General features: G+C 42.6%; 1 protein-coding gene across 1 annotated transcript in view; it reads left to right on the forward strand.

The window, feature by feature from the left end:
- Positions 1-17,375, forward strand: part of PPP1R9A (protein phosphatase 1 regulatory subunit 9A) — a 364,256-nt gene that overhangs the window by 142,886 nt on the left and 203,995 nt on the right. The window contains exon 3 of the mRNA XM_030200679.1: positions 15,280-15,412. Within this exon, the coding sequence (XP_030056539.1) occupies positions 15,280-15,412 (133 nt within the window). The remainder of the gene's footprint in view (positions 1-15,279; positions 15,413-17,375) is intronic.

Raw genomic sequence — 17,375 nt, forward strand, 5'->3', positions numbered from 1 at the left:
TCACCTCATCTCTGTCCTCCCCCTCATGGTCCAACATTGCTCCCTCTCTCTTTCCTGCTGTTCTTCCCTCCTCTCACCTCATGATCTAGCATCTATCCCTCCCTCTCACCTGCCCCCAGGTCCAACATTTCTCCTGCTCTCCCTCCCTCTTATCCCCTGATACAACATATCTCTCTTCCGTCCAGCATCTTCAAGTCCCCTGTGCCGGCCTGCTCCCCTGGGTCCAACATCTCTGCCATTCTCTTCCCTCCCCATTGTCCACCATCTATCTATCTAGATCTCTCTCTCCCCCCCCCCCCCATTTCCAGGCCTATCATTTCTTTTTTCTAGTCCCCTCCCCCACCTCTGGTCCAGCATTTTCCCCTCTCATCCCTCCCCACCCCCAACCCTGGGCTAATTTAAACTGCTCCAGGGGGTCTCGCGGTCTAGGCATCTCTTCCCTTTCTCTCTACCACTGTCCGTCTCCCTCCCTCCCTTCCCCTCACCTTCCTGGTCTTTTTAAAAAATCAGTTTTCCTTCTTAGAGGGGCCCAGACACAGCAGCCATTTTCACAAGCTGCCTGTGGCTGTCCCAAAGCTTTTCCTCTGCCCAATCTGCCCAGGCGGAAAGAGGAAGTTAGAGGAGGGTGGATGGCGGCAGAGGAAAATCTTTGGGGCAGTTGCAGGCTGCCACACCGGGCCCCTCTGAGAAGGGAAATTGATTTTTAAAGAAGACCGGGAAGGCCAGAGGAAGGGAGGGAGATGCACCGTGATGGGGAGAAGGGGAAGAGATGCCAGGACCGCAAGGTCCCCTGGAGCTGGAACTGTGGGGCAGCTGCACTGTTTGCCCCCCCCCCCCCCCCTCTGGATCCTGGGAGTGGAGAGAAGGAAAGGGTGAGAGAGAGGGAGAGATAACGATGCAGATTACGGAAGTAGGGAGCTGTGAGCCATTAATGACAAAAAACAGCTTTTCTACTGCTGGTTTTAAGGGTCTACCTGCAGCCGTCTTGGCCATTGAAAACTGGGCAAATTACATGTCTGGGCCAGTAGTGCAGAGGGCCTGTGCTACCTGCTCAGGCAAGTCACACAGTGCCCATGTGCTAACTGTCTACCCTGTGCAGTAAATGCAGGGCACCACCTCCCTCCCTTCATTTACTGCAAAAGCTTTGTGCTTACCTGGTATTAGTTTTTGTTGTTAATGTGCAATAAGTGCAAACCCTGACCGCACTTTAGTGAAAGAGCCCTTATGTATTTTTGTAGAATTGTTGTAGAGTGATCATGATTACAGAATTTAATTATCAAAATCTTAAAGTAAGACCTGTAACTTAATTGGGCGGTGGGAGCCTTAATGTTGAAGATTTGCCTAGGGCAGTGGTTCCAAACCTGGTCCTGGAGGCACCCCAGCCAGTCGGGTTTTCAAGATATCCACAATGAATAGTCATGAGACAGATTTACATATAGTGGGGGCAGTGCATGCAGATCTCTCTCATGAATATTCATTGTGGATACCCTGAAAAACCGACTGGCTGGGGTGCCTCCAGGACCAGGTTTGGGAACCACTGGCCTAAGACAGCAAGTACTTTTGCACCAGCCCTGGTAACACCTAGTTTTTGCAGAGTATAACCAATAATTGCAGTTTCTTTTTTTTTCTATTATATAATCTGAGGATATGAGTTACACTCCATTTCCCCTCCCCCCCCCATTGGGCCAACTGCCTGAATGGAACTCTGAGATGGCCCTCCCTTTTGGGTGCTGGGGGGGGGGCAGCAGATTACCTTGGGTCACTCTCCTTCCTGTGTTTAGTGTTGGTTTTAGTAGGGGAAGATGACAAAAACCTGAAGTGGTTTCTCAGAGACAGGGAGAAAAGCCAGTATTTTAGCAAATTTTGGGCCTGCTTGGGGTGGACAGTGAAGGTGATACAGGGAAGGGATTACGAGGTCAGGTAAAAGACAGGAAGGTGGGGAGGGGTTGGTAGTTGGCCACATATGGGAGTTCATATGCTTAACTACTTCAAGTGGAAAAATCTCAGTTGAGCAGACTGGATGGATCAATTAGATCTTTTTCTGCCATCACTCACTCACTCAGTTTATGCTGCTGTGAAGTTAATGCATCATAAATGATGCTGTAAAGGGAGATTTGAGGAATAATTTATCAAATTAATTTTCACAATGTTCCTTTCATTACTTTAGCAGCTGGCTGTGTTTCTGCCTACAGATAAATATGTTCCCTCCCGAGCATTCATCACTGCACAGATCCGGTGCCAAAGATGGTTACACTACTTAACATTTGTGCTCTAAATTTTCACAGATATGGAACATTACAAATGAAATAGAGTGTTGAATTCCATTATAAGCTATCTGATTTGAGCATAGGCCATTAATCCTCTAAGAATGTCTGGTCTAAATGTCAGCAGTTTGAAATTTGTGTGCCAAATGCATCTCTTTAATAAGTAGGGAAACAGTCTCTTCATTCAGCTGCTGATGTTAGATGTTCTTGTTTTGTTTTCAACAGTTAAAAACAGATTGGACAGTGCAAACCTATAGTGTGACTGAATGGTTCTTTTCCTCTTACCCCATTTGAAGACTCAGAGAAGCTGTTTGTGTTAGTGGTTTGCGCAGGGCCGCTGAGAGACTGAGCCGGGCCCGGGGCAGAATCGTCATCACCGCCCTCCCTCATGCCCACCCAAAGTACCTTGGCTGGCCCCACCAGCTGCAGGCAGTGCGGTTCCTTCCTCTGCCCAGCATTGCCTGCCCATGCGGCTGCTTTCCTCAGGTCGCACATGCTCAGTCTCAAAACTGAGCATGCGCGGTCTGAGGGCATTTTGTGACATTTATATCCCACATTATCCCAACCAAGTTTGAGTTCAATGTGGCTTACAATAAACAGTATAGAATACATAACACAGAATAATGCATAAGAAAGTAATTTGTTGTAAGAATCCAATTTTACAATACAATATTATAAACATACTGGGATAGCTGTGGATGTTTAACATTTAGAAAATCTATTAAGAATGAGAAATTGTACATGAAGCAAAGAGAAAGTTAATGGTAAATAGTGTAGTAACCAATTCAAGTAATAATTAGTTGTTTGAGATATGGCTGCTCTTTATGAGGGTTTGTTTGAATAGGAACAATTTGAGGATTTTGCAGAAGAGGGGCCCCTGGCTGCAGACAATTCTCTTTCTCAAACCAAACTAAAGCAGGGTATTGCAGGCACAGAGCATCCTAGTGGCTGTTTCATATTCTGTGTCATCATCAGCATTTTGAGGCAGCCTGGAAGTATCCATTCCTGCTCTGTGTCCTGTACCTGCAGCTCCAAGTTCAAGTGACTGTCCTTATTTTGGAGGAACTGAAGAGAGACACTTCATTGTGATGTGGCTGTACCACCTGGGGCCAAGGGCAGATTTAATGGCTCTTGACTGTCGGGATTTTGAGAGAGATTTGCTTTTTTCATGCTCCCCCTGCCAACTGTTCTCTGATGTCAGGTTTCCTTGACAGCCCTCCCAGTAGGAACACAACAGTGTCTATTGCCAAGATAAGTTTATTGTCTAAGGAAGCGGGCAAAGACTTGGCAGAAACCTCGATCAGGTTTGCCAAAATGTTATCTCTAATTGAAGTGCTGCCATCAGGAGGGATGTAATCTTTTGCAGGCTAGAAAATCATCGCTGGATAGAAGGACATACTGGACAATCCCACGTATTGGAATGCTGTTGTTCTTTCTGTTATGTGTTATACTCGAGAAGAGCTTAAAACTGCTGCTGAATTCCTTAACAAATGCAAAAGAAAAAAAGCTGCCGAAACCAACTTTTGAAGAGATTAAAATCCACATGTGGGAGGCTATGCGCTACCATTTGAGAGCTCGGTGATGGATTACTGAGCACAGCTTCTGCTCTTTAGGCAGAGTCGGGGGAATACTTTAGACGAATTAGTCACAACCTCCAGCAGGAAATGAAGGAGTTGGCCTTTTTATACAAAATTAATACCTGGTATCTGATTCGAGTGTTCCATTATATTATGGAACGGAGGGGCAAGAGGGAGTGGGACATGTGAATAAAGGTTTATGTGCCTGTTGTCCAATACAGGATGGCTCTAATTGAGCTAGACCAAGAGTAAGCTCTGCTGCATACCCTGCTGACAAAATTGCTTTTTAGAATTGGCACATTGTAGCTCAGTCCTAGGAGTGCTATTAAAATTTACATTTTATCTTGGCTTTTTTTTACGTAGGACCTCCCTCCCCTCCCCCACCAACTCCCAGTTCCCACAATGCCATCAAAATCCAGCCCTCACCATGGAGTGTTCTTTTCCACTTGTAATTTCTCTCTCTCTCTCTCTCATCCCCTTCTGGTCTGGGCTTCCTGTTAGGAGGAGAACTGCAGTGGCACTGTGTCTTGGCCTTCATCCTCTTTCTCTGCTGCTTGGGGATTTAGTGACAGTTTGAACAAGAATGCTCTAAAGTTGAAAAGAATGACACTTGGACCCAAGGCAGCAGATGAGGATGAGGAGGATGATACTGCTTGAAGTACTGCACCATCACTAATCTCTTTCATCCAGCAAATGGCCTCCTGCTTGAGTGAAAATCTCCTATTGTTTCCTATAGGAGCAAAACATTCTCGTCCCCTCCCAGATCACAGCTTGGCCACTTGTACTTTTTCTTTTACTACCATGCTACGCAGACCTGCTGCCATCTTCTCTGCGAACACAGGCACTGCCTGCCGCTGTGAGTTTGCACTACAGGTCAACATACACAGTTCACAGAAATCCCAGAGCTTTCCACATAGATGTAAATAAATACATAAGTATTCCATACTGGGAAAGACCAAAGGTCCATCAAGCCCAGCATCCTGTTTCCAACAGTTGCCAATCCAGGTCACAAATACCTGGCAAGATCCCAAAAAAGTACAAAACATTTTATACTGCTTATCCCAGAAATACTGGATTTTCCTCAAGTCCATTTAATATTGGTCTATGGACTTTTCCTTTAGGAAGCTGTCCAAACCTAAGCTAACCGCCTTTACCACATTCTGTAGCAACAAATTCCAGAGTTTAATTACACATCGAGTGAAGAAAAACTTTCTCCGATTCGTTTTAAATTTACTACATTGTAGCTTCATTGCATGCCCCCTAGTGCTAGTATTTTTGGAAAGCGTAAACAGATGCTTCACATCTACCCGTTCAACTCCAGTCATTATTTTATAGACCTCTATCTTATCTCCCCTCAGCCGCCTTTTCTCCAAGCTGAAGAGCCCTAGCTGCTTTAGTCTTTCCTCATAGGGAAGTCGTCCCACCCCTTTTATCATTTTCATCGCCCTTCTCTGCACCTTTTATAATCCCACTATATCTTTTCTGAGATGCGGCGATCAGAATTCAACACAATATTCAAGGTGCGGTTGCACCATGGAGCGATACAAAGGCATTATAACATTCTCATTTTTGTTTTCCATTCCTTTCCTAATAATACCTAACATTCTTTTTAGCTTTCTTAGCCGTTTCAATGTATCATCAACGGCGACACCTAGATCCCTTTCTTGGTCCGTGACTCGTAACGTGGAACCTTGCATGACATAGCTATAATTTGGGTTCCTCTTTCCCACATGCATCACTTTGCACTTGCTCACATTAAAAGTCATCTGCCATTTAGACGCCCAGTCTCCCAGTCTCGAACGGTCCTCATGTAATTTTTCACAATCCTCCCGCGATTTAACAACTTTGAATAACTATGTGTCATCAGCAAATTCAATTGCCTCACTAGTTACTCCCATCTGTAGGTCATTTATAAATATGTTAAAAAGTAGCGATCCCAGCACAGAGCCCTGGGGAACCCCACTAACTACCCTTTTCCATTGAGAATACTGACCATTTAACCCTACTCTCTGTTTTCTGTCTTTTAAGCAGTTTTTAATCCACAATAGAACACTACCTCCTATCCCATAAGTTGCTGAGTTTCCTCCATAACTATTTCAGTGTGTATTAATATTTGTGAAGTGGCTGCTTCTGTTGCATGTACCTTCCTGCAGATCTATTTCTAAAATACTAGAATTGTATATATCTCAACCTGGACAAATCAGTTCCAATTTCTATGTAAAATGGGATGTTTTTTAAATTATTTTTCTGCTATATTTTAGAATATGCAGTTGCAGGTTATGGTGTGTTATCAGATCTGTCATGAAAATTACTAATAAAATATAGGTAAACCTTCTGTTGTTCTGTCAAAAGCCTTCACTATTCCTGCTAATCTTGGAGGTAGTTTTATTAGGAATTTGTGCACGTATACAGTACCTCTGGGATTCTATATAGGTCGCCCAAATTTGAGCATTCAGGGCAGATGTGCATAGAAATTAATTAGCTAATGAGCCAGTAGAGTGGAGGAGTGGTCTAGTGGTTAGAGCACTGGTCTTGACATCCAAAGGTGCCCGGTTCAGATTCCACTGCTGCTTTCTTGTGATCTTGGGCAAGTCACTTAACCCTCCATTGCCTCAGGTACAGACTTAGATTGTGAGCCCTCCAGGGACAGGGAAATATCCAGTGCACCTGAATGTAACTCACCTTGAGCTATTCCTGAAAAAGGTGTGAGCAAAATCTAAATAAATTAACAATCCATTATTGACGTTACTTAGCACTAATATGGATTAATGCGTACATCTGCCTACACAGTTTTCTATAATGCTGTGCACCCAAACTGTGTCGTGTACAACCCAAAAGAGGGTGTGGCAATGGGAAGGGCACAGACAGGTCAGGGGCATTCCAAAACTTTAGGTGCAGTGTTATAGAATTTGTGGGTTATGCACTCAACTTGCACACCAGGATTTACAGCAGGTTTCAGCAGTCATAAGTCATTGCACCCAAAGATAGACATGGGAATCTGCGGTAAGCGCTATTTTTATAGAATACGAGTTTAGCACAGATATTTCTGGAGCCTACATTTGGGTACCATTTACTGAATCCAGCCCCTAGTAGAGGGTATCCTAATGGTTAGTGCAGCAGGCTAAGAAGCAGGGAATCCCGTGTCATAACCCACTTTAGCTTCTTGTAACCTTGGCCAAGACACTTACTACCCCATTGCCTCAGACTGTGAGCCCTCAATTGACAGGAAAATACTTAAGGGTCCTTTTACAAAGCAGCACTAAAAAGTGGCCTTACCGCGCCCTTACGCAGGTTTTCAACCTGCTAAATCCATTTTTATCACACAATAAAACGGTCGATTCCCAAATTTTTGTATTAATGGCCACATGCTAATGTTAAACCATACAAAAAGAAAAAAGATTCTCTATATTCTTACCTGTAAGCAGTGGAAAAATTGGAGCTCGTAATAATAATAATAACAGGGAGGAAAAAGCCCCAAGAAGCTCCCAGCTAATAGCTGAAAGAGCAGGGCTTCTTCATCATTGGCAAAAAAATCTCCCTGATTAGTGCAATCGCAAATCATGAAGTGAACAGACACAAACGTGTTCAAAAAACAGCTTTAAATACTTAGCTGTGGAGTTTCTTTCTTCCAACTATAGCACAAACAGACCGTGACCAACGATGGCCAGCGTTTTGTAGAGCTGCGTCAGGGGCAGTCAGTCAGAAAATCTGCAAAACAGAAGAAAAGAGTAACTTCATGCATTCCAGGATTTCCTAATAATATTATTCCTTCATTGCTTACTTCCTCTCCGTTCAAAATAGCTTGAGCCAAATCCAAATAAATTTATGTATAGAAATCACTTTTTATAAAATTGTTCAGTATATTAGGCACCTAAGCCCATGGTTTATATAATAGCCCTCTTCTGCATGTAAACCAGTCTTTACATGTGGAAAAATGTCTATACAATTAATCCTTATGGGGCCCTTTTACTAAGCTGCGTAGGCGCCTATTCGCGCCCAACGCATGCTAATTTGGAACTACCGCCCGGCTACCGCATGGTCCGGGCAGTAATTTCATTTTGTACATGTATCCAGTAAGCGCGCCTGAAATTTTCTGGCGCTAGGCGCTAACCGGGCTGTAATCGCATTGTACACGCGCTGACGATTACCGCCCAGTTAACACGTGAGACCTTACCACTAAGTCAATGGGTGGTGGTAAAGTCTCAGGCCCAAAATGGACATGCGCCAATTTTTATTTTGCCACATGTCCATTTTCGGCCCCCGAAAAAGGCCTTTTTTGCAGGTGCGCTGAAAAATGGACCTGCGTGCGTCCAATACATGCATTTACATCAGCGCAGGTCATTTTTCAGCGCACCTTAGTAAAAGGACCCTTGTGTTTTTAAATTTATCTGTTCACCTGCCTTGGATTAGAAAAACCTTGGCACCACTGCTGACCATATTAAGGGCCAGATTCTATATATGGCGCCGAAAAACCCTACACTTATTGGTATTCTATAAACCTCGCTTACAGTTAGGCGCAGTTTATAGAATACATGTAGTGGCCATCCCGCGACTAAAATTTAGGTGCAGGCATTTATGCCAACTAAAACAGTTCTGGTCGCTGTATCTCAAAAAAAGATATAGTGGAATTAGAAAAGGTTTGACGAACAGCGACCAAAATGATAAAGGGGATGGAACTCCTCTCGTATGAGGAAAGGCTAAAGAGGTTAGGGCTCTTCAGATTGGAAAGAGATGGATGACGGGAGATATGATTGAGGTCTACAAAATCCTGAGTGGTGTAGAACGAGTAGAAGTAAATCGATTTTTTTACTCGTTCCTAAAGTCCATAGTCTGCTATTGAGACAGACATGGGGAAGCAACAGCTTGCCCCAGGATTGGTATCATGGAATGTTGCCACGATCTGGATTTCTGCCAGGTACTTGTGACCTGGCATGGCAACTGTTGGAAACAGGATACTGGGCTAGGTGGACCATTGATCTGACCCAGTATGGCTACTCTTATGTTCTTATGTAAAACCTGGTGTAAATCACATGTCTTATTTAGGCATGGACCTAACATAGTCTGTAATAGTGCGTGTAAATTTTCAGCACTATCCGCCCATGCCCCTCTCATGGCCATGCTCCCTTTTGAGATCTGCATGATTTATTTATTTGTGACATTTATGTTCCACATTATCCCAAACAAGTTTGAGTTCAATGTGGCTTACAATAAACAGTATAGGATACATAACAAAGAACAATGCATAAGAAAGTAATTTGTTGTAAGAATCCAATTTTACAATACAATATCATAAACATACTGGGATAGCTATGGATGTTTAACATTTAGAAAATCTATTATGAATGAGAAATTGTACATGAAGCAAAGAGAAATTTAATAGTAAGCAGAGTAATAACTAATTCAGGTAATAATTAATTGTTTGAGATATGGTTGTCATCACTTTAGAATATAATTAGGGGTCCTTTTACAAAGGTGCACTAGCATTTTTAGCCCATGCTAAAAATAAGCATATTTTAAACACTGGAAATGCCAATATATTCCTATGGGCTTCTCTGGTGTTTATCGCAGGCTAAAAATGCTACCGTGCCTTTGTGAAAGACTCCCTTAGTGAGCTATGCACCTAAGTCCTAATTAGTACTGATAATTGCTTGTTAACATCCAATTATGGGTGCTAATTTTTTTTTTGTTACATTTGTACCCCGTGCTTTCCCACTCATGGCAGGCTCAAAGCAGCTTACATGGGGCAATGGAGGATTAAGTGACTTGCCCAGAGTCACAAGGAGCTGCCTGTGCCTGAAGTGGGAATTGAACTCAGTTCCTCAGGACCAAAGTCCACCACCCTAACCACTAGGCCACTCCTCCACTCTTGTCTTGTTAACCAATTAAATTGTGGATACAAATCGGCTACACATGCTGATTTGCACATGGAATTTTAGTCGTCGTTTATAGAATCTGGGGGTGTTTTTGAATTTTGACTTTAACCTTTTGCAAGTCATTATGATTTGCAACAGTAATGGAGTGCATTTGACAAGGTAAGGATTAAGGAAAGCATAAGCGGTATTACCTAGAAGGATGTTAAATGACCTTCCAAACATCTTTCAGGCTTTCAGCATTTTGATGGAGTCTCCAGCATTTTTTTGCCCCTGTGTTTTACTGAAACCCCCAGGCTATTTAGCAGCTAAATGTCTTTTTAATGTATCAGAGTGTCTACAAAGTCAAAATATCTTCATTATTTTTGCAAAATGCATTGAGGGATACTGACAGGAACAGATTTTTTTGCCTAGTGTGACCCAGGTGTCATTAATAGCTCGTGCAGCTAAGGTGAAGATTTTCTTTCATGCCCTTGCAGGGTTAGAACTACCCTGGAAGCAGTATAAAGGGATAAACACCTGAGATTTTTCTAGCCGAGTGCCCAATTGGGATGTGCCGGGGGAAGGGGGTGGGTAGTTAGGTGAGTTCTTTGGAGCCTCAGTGTGGAGGAAAAGTATCTTTTCACTTACCTGTTTTCTGCCACCCAGTAGCAAATGCATACCTGAACCCTGCAGTCCGGTGCCTTGTTAGGTTTGGACCCTAAAGGATTACTTCAGTCCTACGAAAGGAGTTTTCTGGATACTAAATTCCTGCTTCCCAAGAAGCAGATTGAGCTATGACCATTGAAAAAGGATTTAGATCCTGTGACGGATATTACCTTTATGACCACTGAAGTAAAGGTATAAGGACGACACTAGAACTGCTCTGAGCATCTACCAGGGGTGCAAGAAGACCACCAGGTGGAGGGGTGTTAGTTGGGGAAAGAGGGGTGATTTCGATCAGAAAATAGGAGTGAATTCGAGCAGAGGTGATGAAAAGGGACTGCTTGTTCAGTCTGCCCTTGAAGAACTTGTAAATGGGTTCTGAAGTGTCCTACAAGAAGTTACTGTACTCAGGGCCGCTGAGAGACTGAACCGGGCCCAGGGCAGGGCGTCCACTCCCCCTCCATGATTGCTGCCGCTGCCACCCCCCCCCCCCAATTTTCATCCACTGCCGCCCCCTCACCACGATCGTTGCCGCTGCTGCCCCTGCCCCCCAGATTGCTGCCACAACTGCAATTGAAATACTTTGGCTGGTGGGGATCCTGAGGCCCAGCCAGCAGAAGAGGTCTTCCTCCAGCGCTGCTCTTCACTTTGCCGATTGCCTGCCCCTCCAGCTCCTTTTTCTCTTGGGGCATGCTCGGTTTCAGAAGCGCTGGAGGAAGACCTGCAGTGTCTGCTCCTCTGGGTTCTCCCCAGCCTCTAAGTGGGGCCCGGCGCTGGAGTTTTCTCTCTCCTGCTCCCGTCAGGACGCGATCACCCGGGTCCGGTCAGGAGTAGGAGAGAGACAGAGGCCTGGGCCCGGGGAATTTTGCCTCCCCCACTCTCGGCGACCCTGACTGTACTGAGGTGAATTGCACTAACATTAATCAGTAAAGTTGGAGTTTTAGCAGACCTCCCTTTGTGCACAGTGGGGTTATTTACTAGAACTACTGCATTCTGTGTTGGGGGTGGGGGTGGGGTGCTGTTTTTGTATATCTGTGCAATCACCCATGCGGAAATGGTGCCTGTATAGGGAAACAAGTAACTGACTTGTTAGTTTCACTCACACACACACAAAGAGTGACATGGGCTGCACATACTGCAGCAGGACATGTTTATCCACTCCTACCCTAGCTGAGATAATATTTAACCAGCTCTCTGATCTCATGTGCAACTTGTTTTAAATTAGTCACCTTACTTTCTAACTCTTCTTACTCTCTTACCTATCTATATGTTCCATCTTTGCTTTACCCTTCACTATTAAAATGTTCTATTACGTATCGTGTTGACATTGTAAGTAGTACACCATGCCATATTTTGTATTGATATTGGAATACTTTTAGAGGAGGGGGGGGGGGGGGGAAGGAAAATGGGACTTGATATACTGCCTTTCTGAGGTTTTTGCAACTACGTTCAAAGCGGTTTATATATATTCGGGTACTTATTTTGTACCATGGGCAATGGAGGGTTAAGTGACTTGCCCAGAGTCACAAGGAGCTGCAGTAGGAATCAAACTCAGTTCCCCAGCATCAAAGTCCACTGCACTAACCACTAGGTTACTCCTATTCTTACCGTACATCGCCTTGAGTGAATTCCTTCAAAAAGAGGTAAATAAATAAATAAACATACATTGGAGCAAACTGGTAGAAGAAATGTGCCTGGATGAGTGAATGGAGGCATAGGACCTTGGAGGGAGTCTTCCCCCACACACACACACATTGTGCCTTTGGGATCCTTTAATATCCAAGCTTGCTCTATACCCTTATGAATCCACTTCTCCAACAAGGGGGATCACCGGGCTACCGAAGTGACACCTTAGCAGGGACTTGATTAGACTTAAGCCATTTCTGCTTGACTGTTTGGCTGTACTTGGCTGTATTGGTTTCCAGGAGGCCTAGTACTAACCAGTGTTTTTTTTTTTTTTTAATTGTTGTTGTTTTTAACCATTTTCTGCAAAGTGTTTGCTGCCCAGGTAATTAACTGGGTAGTAAACCTTCACACGAAACTTTGCTATGAGGACCTGAAAGAACTGATACCAGTAGTCCATTGATGGGAAGTCTTCCTTTTTGTGACGAGTGACCCACAAAGTTTTCACATGACAGTTTTCTCAGAATTCAGAATGAATGGGCTACTTTGCATAATCTTTCTTCACAGTAGATCATTAATTTGAAATCTGAATATCATTTTGGGTGTAGCAAAGCAGGTGCAATGGTTTACTGAGTGGAAAACTGGCAAAAACAGTTTGCAAACGGGGCTTCATTAGCAGATAGAAAATGTTAGCATTTTTGCTTGCAAAGCCCTAGTTGGGAATTTTTTTTTACCAGTCAATAAATACATTGGCTTCTTGATGTCAAACCTTTGTTGCTACTTTTTAATGACAGCCCAAAGGGCTGTAAGTGAGAAAAAAAGAGTTGAGAGTGGACCAAGATACCCTAGCATGCACAATGGTTTATCATTACATAAGAGCTAGCTTGAAACTACTCAGTTGACGGGTACCTGTTGGGCAATTTAATTATTAAAGAGAATAGAATGACTCTTAGTCACCCCAGAGCTTTCCCAGCAATTATTACAACACAGTTAGTGAATCATTTGCCTGCAAGGGAGCCTTTCTAGTCCTTTGGCAAGCTACAGTGTACTAGAAGATATAAATTGAATATTGGAAAGCTTTTTGCCTCCTGCAGAGATATTTATATACCTCTCTGCATAGATCGAGTAAGTGTATTGTTCCTGGATGAAGCTGAGCTCTTTGTAGGCTGTGATTAATTTGCATACTCGTGAACACAGGTCTTTTCCAGTATTGTTGTATATGAGTTTTGAAAAGTGAACCTTTGTTGATCCAAAAATAAATATCTTAAGGGTAATTTCTCTAACTTGGTTCCTCGATGGAGGTGTTATACTGGCATGCGCTGAGCACCAATTTTGTAACGGCATCTGTGCACTCCTAAGCCATTATAGGTTATCTCCCAAATTCTATATATTGCATTCAAATTTCTACGCCTATCTTTATGTGCACATTGGAGATGCATGCGCAAATAAATTGACTATTGAGCTCGGAAACATCAATAATTGGGTGCAGACAACCATTTGTTGATGTTAACTGGCAGTCTTAAAAATTTGTGCGTGCATTTCGCTATGTGCTATTATATAAAGCACAACACCTAACTTCAGTCGCAGATATATGAAAAGGGAACGTGGCCAGGGCCATGTCATGTGCATTCCAAAATGTTGCACATGGATTTACAGAATTTGTCCGAAGCACGCCTAAGTTGAGTGCCAGCATTTACACCTGCTTTTAGCAGGTGTAATTACCACGCCTAAAATTTAGGCTCAGGATCCACGCCAAACGCTATTATATAAAGGGCATGCACCATGTAGTGTACGCAACTGATAGTATTCTATAAGGTATATGCATTGCTTGGTGACACATCCATGACTCATCCATATTCCCTCCTGGCCAAGTTCTGGTATCTCCCCTTTTCTTCCTCCACCCTGTTCCCCTAGTTTATATTCATGTTCCAAAATCCAGCAGTAGCAGGCACGATTCCTATATGGCACTGGCCTCTTCTCTACTGCAGCCGTCTCTGAAGAAACAGGAAGTTACATCAGAGAGGTAGGCCACAGTAAAGAGAAGAGGCAGGTGCCAGCGGCAGAACAGCCTATGGGAATTGTGCCTTCTGCCACCGGCTTTTGGAAAATGAAGAAAGAAGGTAAACTCAGGGAACGGGGTGGAGAAAGGAAGGGGGAGATGCTGCTCCCGCAAGAGTGCCACCTGAAGTCCCCTCCTCAGATGGCCTAATGTTCAGACCACCCCTGATTCCACCTGTGTGTATACCCCCCCCCTTTCAGTTATGCATTACCGCTCTTAGGGATTACTTTATATAATAGCACCTAGCGCACAGGCATCATACCCTGTTAATGATTAGTGCCTCTGACCAGGGCTGTGGAGGCGGAGTCAGAGTCAGAAGCAATTTTGGGTGGAGCCAGAGTTGGTAATAATGTACTGACTGTAACTCCAACTTCAAAATAAAAATGTACAACATTGTAATGTTTGGTAAATGTATCATTTTATAGGTATATCTTTGTTACCAGTAGTTTAGATCCAGAACAAAAAAATTAAAACCTAATATCAGTCAGAGTCAGATCTGGAGTCACAGCTGGAGACAAAGGTTGGGAGGCGGGGATAGTGCTGGGCAGACTTATACGGTCTATGCCAGAGCCGGTGGTTGGGAGGCGGGGATAGTGCTGGGCAGACTTATACGGTCTATGCCAGAGCCGGTGGTTGGGAGGCGGGGATAGTGCTGGGCAGACTTATACGGTCTGTGCCAGAGCTTGTGGTTGGGAGGCGGGGATAGTGCTGGGCAGACTTATACGGTCTGTGCCCTGAAGAGCATAGGTACAAATCAAAGTAGGGTATACACAAAAAGTAGCACACATGAGTTGTCTTGTTGGGCAGACTGGATGGACCGTGCAGGTCTTTTTCTGCCGTCATCTACTATGTTACTATGTAAGTCAGAGTCAGACAGTAGAAAAATAGAGGGGTTGGAGCTAAAGGTTTGGTGTACCGACTCCACAGCCCTGCTTCTGACATGTGTAAGTAGCAGCTTCATGGAATTTAAATATCTGCTGAATGATAATGTAAGGATCAAGTATTCATTTCTTATGGCATGTCTGTTAGATAAAAGTGCATTTAATAAATGCTTTTATTAAAAAATAGTGACGTGATTACAAATAAATTTGAGCTCTCTGATATGTGCGCTGGCATTGGAAATATTGTATAGAATTGTGCAAGGCACAAGATGTGGCTAATAAAACAGAAATTAATCCCAAGATGCCTAGATAATGATGTTAAAATGTACAGTTTGTCATTGTTGATTCTTATTTCCCTAGGTCTTTAATACTTATTCAAATGAAGACTATGACAGGAGGAATGATGAAGTGGACCCAGTGGCTGCTTCGGCAGAATATGAACTGGAAAAACGTGTGGAAAAGCTGGATCTTTTCCCGACAGAGCTAGAGAAAGGTGCTAATTGTATTTTTCATTATTGCTGCAGTTGTTCGTATTCATGCACATGAAGCAGGAACAATATAATCGATCAGGGCCCCAGTGGGCTGCTACCTGTACAAATGTACAGTCAGATATAATGAATGGCATGTTTTAAGAGTATACAAAAGCTGCATGTAACATGAAAGTTCAGGAATGTACAATGCCTTGAAAAGTCTTCACACCTTTGCATGTTTTTCACATTCTCCTCTCTAAAAAGTATAGCTCTAAATGAATTAAAGTAGATGTTTTATTGACCTGTAGAACATGCTCTGTGCTCTCAATGTGAAAGGACTATTATAGAAATAATATATAAATATATATTAATATAAAAAGTAATTAGGATAAAAAAAAAAAACAAAAGGTCTTGAGTACTTAAGTTTTCACATCCCTTGATTCAATACTGGGTGAAAGGGTGAAAGTCCCTTTGGCATGAGCCATGAGTCATTTTGGATAAAAGGACAATTCTATAACTTGGTAACCAAATTTTCAAGCTTATTGTGTTTGTAAATGTATGGAATATTAGCCCTTACGGATTAAGTACCAACAGGGTGTGTCAGTGCTACTCTGTAAGAGCATACATTAGTGGCATAGCACAAAAATGCAAAGGGTCATACATATGGGCTGAGCACAGTGTTGTTCAAAGTACTAGGTCAAAAGTAGATAAGTAAAAGTAAAAATAGATGTCTATTTTAATACTTAGGTAAAAGTACAATGAAGAACACTGGACAAATATCAGCAGTAACATCAAAATGCTTCAACACTCTGTGGAAACTGAGAAAGATAAGAGACTATTTTCCAAGACAGTCCTTCCGAATAATGGTACAATCGACAATATATCACAACTAGACTACTGCAACGCAGTAGGATGCAACATAGGATGCAAGGAAACCACACTAAAATCGCTGCAAACCGTCCAAAACACTGCAGCAAGACTGATATTCAAGAAGTCTAAATATGAAAGAACAACTCCACTACTCAAAACATTGCACTGGCTGCCAATCAAAGCAAGACTACTCTTCAAAACGAGTACCCTCATTTTCAAAGTACTATTTGGAATGGCACCTGAATATATGCTAGATATGATTGAGCTATCCCTGAGAAACACAACTCCAGAAAGCAGAGGCTACCTACCCAACTGCAGAAATATAATTTAGCTATCTGGGCTCCAAATGGTGGAACTCAATACCAAAAGCCACAAGAAGCATCACTAACTACCTTCAATTCAGGAAAGAAATAAAACCCTGCCTTTTCAAAACATTCTATAGCTAACTGCATAAGTTATCAACATCATACCTCTATAAAACTTCAGAAAAACACACAAACTATCATCCTACCTCTATCAAAGTCCCATCTCTACAAACCTACCTCATCAAAACCCTTTAGATAACTACATAAATTATCATCCTGCTTCCTTCAAAACAGCCCCTCTGAAAATTCTATAGACTATTGAAGTCCTTTCCATGTCATAATGGACATATAAATTGTAAGCCACTTTGAACCGAAACTTGTTTATGGATAACAGTGGGATACAAGAATGCTAAAATAAATAAATAAATGAAAAATTTCCTTAAGTAAAAGTAAAAAAGTTATTGACTAATGTAATACTTTTTGAGTAAAAATAAGTACCTTAACAATAAGAATGCAACTATTGTTAACATTTTTATCCCAACAATTTTATTGTTCTACAATTCAATCTACTTCGCTTTTAGTAAAACTAAATTTTGAAAATGACTGTCACACATGTGACTATGCTTGTGAGTCTTTAATCCACCACAGCATTCCTGACAGGTTTTCCAGCTTCTCTTAGCTTTTACAGGTTTTTTGCCTGTCCTTCTCTTTCTGAGTCATCTTGTAACATATGAAGGCTAACCTTCTTTCCCTTACCTTTTCAGCTACTACATTCGAGAACCAGAGCAGCCTTCTTTTCCTCTTACTTTTT

Source organism: Microcaecilia unicolor, chromosome 1 (genome assembly GCF_901765095.1).
Source record: "Microcaecilia unicolor chromosome 1, aMicUni1.1, whole genome shotgun sequence".
Taxonomy (NCBI): domain Eukaryota; kingdom Metazoa; phylum Chordata; class Amphibia; order Gymnophiona; family Siphonopidae; genus Microcaecilia; species Microcaecilia unicolor.